General features: G+C 35.5%; 1 protein-coding gene across 1 annotated transcript; it reads left to right on the top strand.

Moving 5' to 3' along the window:
• LOC110834288 (uncharacterized) lies at positions 1-3,490 on the top strand. Its single transcript, XM_022073270.2, has 4 exons — positions 1-126; positions 1,308-1,457; positions 2,100-2,249; positions 2,711-3,490. Exons 1-4 carry the CDS (start codon positions 28-30, stop codon positions 2,867-2,869), a joined length of 558 nt encoding a protein of 185 aa, XP_021928962.2. The 5' UTR covers positions 1-27; the 3' UTR covers positions 2,870-3,490.
• The last annotated feature ends 1,759 nt before the right edge of the window (positions 3,491-5,249 follow it).

The following is a 5,249-nucleotide window of genomic DNA, read 5'->3' on the forward strand; positions in this document are numbered from 1 at the left end:
AGTCGTGACTGAAAACATCTTAGCTCTATGGTGAGGTCCTCCAATATGCGTTCTGTTACATTTCTGGAGTCGATTTGTATCGCATTATATGCATTTGGTGTGCTTTTCACCGCAGCAGAAGCTTGTGTGAGTATTTCATCTTTTTAGAGCCGATAGCGCTGCTAAGTACAACACAGCTACAAAACATTATTTTCGCACTTTCAGGAAAATTATTTTGAAATGCAAGAAGGTGGCATTTATTAAGCCTAAATTATTTTGTCCCAACATTTCCTTTCCAACTTTCAGACTATGTCATATATTTGCTCTTAGCAAATTATGTAAAACACCTACTCACTCAAGGACCATTTCGTTCTTACTAACAGCCCAACCTTGATGGAGTCTTTAGACCGTTTCTTCGTTGTCTTTAAACCGTATTATCCGTTTCTACTGTTCCCAACAAATAAAAAATACTCTTTGTTCAACTAATTAACGACTGATTGTCGCTGAGCTAGCCAATAAATTCCCAGTGGTGCATTACTGTGTTCTTAACAGCCCGCCACAGCGTTAAGAATTACTTTATTGTCCGTCTCACGTGGCTCAGGATGGTGTCCTGTGGAAAGAAGACTTTCACCCACAGTGTAGATTTGTTAAAATACGGTTGTCTTGTCTCCCTGATTCTGCAATGGTTTGAAAATTAAAATACTTATTTTAAATTCAAAGATCATTCAACGACTGTTAAGCAACATAAAATATAAACGATCTTAATATCAAAATATATAAACTACAGATGTTGCTAGCACGTAATTTAGAATTTAAGACAGACAGACCAAATTCGAAAAATTAATTAAATTAGTATTTATTACATAAAAAATGCTAAATGTTTGCATTTCATATAGAGAGAAACAGATAGAATTGTCGAACGTGAAAAAAAACAATTTTTTACACGAATATTTGTAAAGGCCTAGAATACATATATAAACTATCATTTGTATTAAATCGTAATTAATAATTAATACACAGTTATTTATAAGTAGCATTAATTTTATTCCCAAGTCGTTGTTAAACTTGCTAATAAATTAAAATACAGATGTATAAAGAATAATACAGCAAGAGGCATTTCGGATAAATGAGACGTTAAAACTTGTTAGGGTTTAAAATGAGTATCAAAAACAACCTTACACGGTACTTTAAAGGGTTTCGATTGTGTACCCAGAAATATAAATTAAGAAGCCTCGCTTATTTCGTTTCACCCAATAGCGGGATGAGAGTTAGCGGACTCCTATAAATCTGAATGTAAAATGTATATATAGTACTAATCTCACTTTCAGGATGGCTACACGATAAAAGTAAATAAGCTGCAACCTTGCGACAGTCCTGGTCCAATCAAGCTTATGAACCCAAAAATCGAGCTGACGAAAGATTGTTTTATTTCTACAGACGGATGCGTGGAAGTTACAAAAGAATTTTCAAGCTGCAAGGTATGTTCCAAGAATGCTATTTTTTTTACACTGTCCGATATTATTGTTGCCAATATTGACACACTGAACTGATACCTTTCACAGGCCCCGATCCGATAAAACTATCTACATCGGTGTGCACTTTCACCGATATTTAGTGAAAATTGCAAGGTTGTACGTCTTTACAGACGAGCACCGACATGTCGCTGTAGGAGACTGATAATTTGGAGTAAATTTATTGAGGTAATCACTCTTGGAAAGTATCACTATAAATTGTTTCCGGATTCTGTGCAACTGGTTTACGTTTCAATGCAACCTCCACTCTAGAAGGTGTCAGGAATTCTATCTCGTTCGGAAAGTGAATCTGATACCCCATTTCTATCTGGTACTGAATGTAATCATGCCTGGATTCATATCCCTGCTATAGTTTAGCCCTTTAAATCGAAAGCTGGCTGATATATTATTTAATATTTCATTCCGTACCTCAAAGAAGACACTGCACTTTAATATTACGAAGATTCTTTTGGAAATAATCCTTGTTTGCATTGAGATTACAAGAAAAGCATTAAGATTTCTATTGATTGTTAAAGAAAGTGAGACATAATAAAGTATAAGGACAATTTTGCCTTTATTTATTTATTTAGTATATTTGTTTATTTTCAGTTGATATATGACGTCAAAAAGAGGGGAATGATGGTACCATTTAAAGGAGAAAAGGATATTTGTCAAGAATTATCAAAAGCATCCAAAGATCCAACCGTAGCAACCAATTTGAAAAAGTACAACGTTGGCCCAACCTGTCCAGTTAAGGAAGTAAGTGGAAATGTGTGGGAGTAAGTGGGGATTAGGACAAAGTAATGAAGTGTACAAGAGTTAGTTAAAGTGCATACAACACAACATTCATCTTTACCAGCTTCAATCTTCTTTTATTGACGTATTCCGTCAATTATTTTATTTTTCCTATGTCAATACCAAAGCGATACAAATATCAAACGACTAACTGACTTTCTGTTGGTTCCATTTCTATGAAAAATGATGATGTGTGGTACCAACATTGAGAATCCTGCTTTATTATTGGCATTATGTGTGGTGTAGTCCCATTGTGTTTTGTCTTAAGGTCGTGGCTGTCTTCTGGCTTCAGTGCCGTATAGTCTGGTAGAAGTTAACTCATCGTCCTGATGATGGTGGCAGTAAGGACCCAGAAACGTTGGTAAACTTCTACCAGACTGCGCGTTACTACACTCAATTTCTACAATATTTTGTCTTTGTTGCAGAACAAAATCTGTGCTCCTCAGGGTCAGAAGATAGATGTGAGTAGTCACAAGAGCAAATTCCGATTGGCTGCTGGACAGTACACAGGAACAGTCACAATGGATTGCAATTCGGGCAAAAGCTGCTACAGTTTCAACGTGGAATTCAAACGTGGAAAATAAAAAAATATATATATATATATACTTCGATCGCCCTACATCAGAAACTCTCTTCTTCCTATGGTCAGATAATTACTGAAGAAGTCAAAAACTATTCTGAAAAACAAGAACCCCCCCCCCCCCATTTTGTATACTCTGTATGCATTGCGTATAACGCAACACAACGTAAAGGAAAAATCTTGATCATCTGTATATCCATTCCTAAGATTAACTTCAAATATATATTTACAATAAAGTTTACTTTTGTTGCATTACCTTAATAATAATCGAGTATTTAATACTTATAATCTCTTTGGGAATTATATGTGTTAACTTATTTAACATTCAATAACACTGAGTTTTGACCACAGAATGTAATTATAGGGATCATGAGGTTCTCAAAATAAGTAGCGATTATTTCCATAAACAGCATTAACCAACTGATCTTTTGTAATTGAGACATGTTGTTTTCTTTGAGGTAGGAACTGAATTTTAACAAGTGTTAATTTCATATCCGGTGGAAAATGAATCATCTGTACCACTGATAACCAATAACTACACCACCGGAGTATACAAATATTGTATTCATGAATCTACTACACGTATCAAAAATAAAAAGGAATAAAGGACTATATTTCAGCATAACGAATATCAGTGATGTTAACACGAGAGTACAGGTAGATCTCAAAAGAACGTGCACCTCACAAAACGATACTTCAAACAATTGTGAGACCATGAAGTGAAGACATCTTTTTCACCACCATTCAAGTCTATTTATTCACTTTTTTACGTGCACAGATTACGGCCATTACAAAAATCGTGTCTATTGTTTGCCGGAAGGACACTGTCACATAACTGACAATGCCCTTGTCATAAAACTGATATCAGATTGGAAAAAGTAACTAACAATACCTATAAAGAAATTTGGCGACATTTTGGCACAATGTATTTCCTGTTCTTCTTCAAATAATAATAGAAGTAAAATAAATATGTAAAGTATAATTGCACATCCGTTGCATGGTATGTTTTATCACTGATTTATAGATCTCAATCTAGAGGAAACGCCATTCAAAAGACTACGTAATAGCCCATGTTGAGTGTTGAGTTTTGAGTGAAATAAATCTCCATCCTTCGCATACTATAACGTGGCTAAAGTTTACTGCTTTGTTCAGGTATTATCCAACAAAAACAACTTGAAATGTACAGGATTTTGTTAATATCGGTTACAGTGACAACAGTACAGCCAAGGTTTTGAAAAGTCTGTCAACGGGCTGGACTTAGCAACTCCCGAGAATCGGTTCTGCGCACTGAACACCACATTTGAGAACTTTTAAAGCAAGACTGGAAATGTCATCTTTGGAGCACACAGTAATTAAAAAAAACATTCTTTGCGTCACATTTTATGCATAAACATCTTTGAGCATCCACCACACTGGCGTTATCAGCCGTAGGAAATTTAAAGTACTGTTATGGACAAGGCTCTAATATCATATGCTCCATGTTAAATTACATGAAAATCAATCCATCCGTTCTCGAAACTGCAATTAATAAGGCCATGAGAATTTGTCAGGACGACCACTTGGATTACAAAACGACATAAAATGTCAAACAGCCCATAAGTTATTCTTGGTCTATGCAAAACCTTAACCGAACACCTAAAAACTACAAAGGGCATAATATACCAGTGGTATATAAACAATATCCCAAAAAAATATATATACACATTTTTTATGAAGGAAATAAAGACATTTAATTGCATCAATCAGCATTGGCACTTGGCAAATTTGCGAATCTGGTGTAGGTGTTCAAAATGATGGCAGATGGCAGTGGTGAACTGCTGCTGTGTTTTTATCCTTTTAGAACACCTGCACAAACAAGTGTCTCCTAGCTACACCAGATGGCAAGAGTGGCATATTCCTGTGAAATCCTAAATTGCACTTATCACTTATTTACTCTGTGGTTTTCAGCTTTGCATCTATTCTTCAGCACAAATGGAAAGCGTTCTCAATGCATTTGATTGGTAGTTAACAGTCCTATACCATTTCAGACAAACATTCAAAAGCGCAAACTCGTAATTGATACAGAAACGTCGCAATCCTATGAACACATAAAATCAAATTCTCCAAGACACATGCAAGCACCAGTCATATATGTCACTGTTTTACAAAATTTATTGCATCTACTAATTGATTTCAGTTCATAATGGCTACTAAATAGCAAAAATACATGGACAGCAGTAGCATTTGTCATATCATATATACGGCATTGACCAAAGCGATTGGCGGGCTTGTCTGAGCACGGTGACTACTAGAAGGGTTGAATGACGAACATCTGCTCAAAAAATACGTACCGTGGTGGTAATGATTTTTGTTGTATTGTCCCTGAACGTGGGACATTTCTCTGA

This window comes from Zootermopsis nevadensis, unplaced genomic scaffold (assembly GCF_977971745.1).
Source record: "Zootermopsis nevadensis isolate Lab colony 2312 unplaced genomic scaffold, Znev_1.0 Znev_ptg000022l, whole genome shotgun sequence".
In the NCBI taxonomy this organism is placed as follows: Eukaryota; Metazoa; Arthropoda; class Insecta; order Blattodea; family Termopsidae; genus Zootermopsis; species Zootermopsis nevadensis.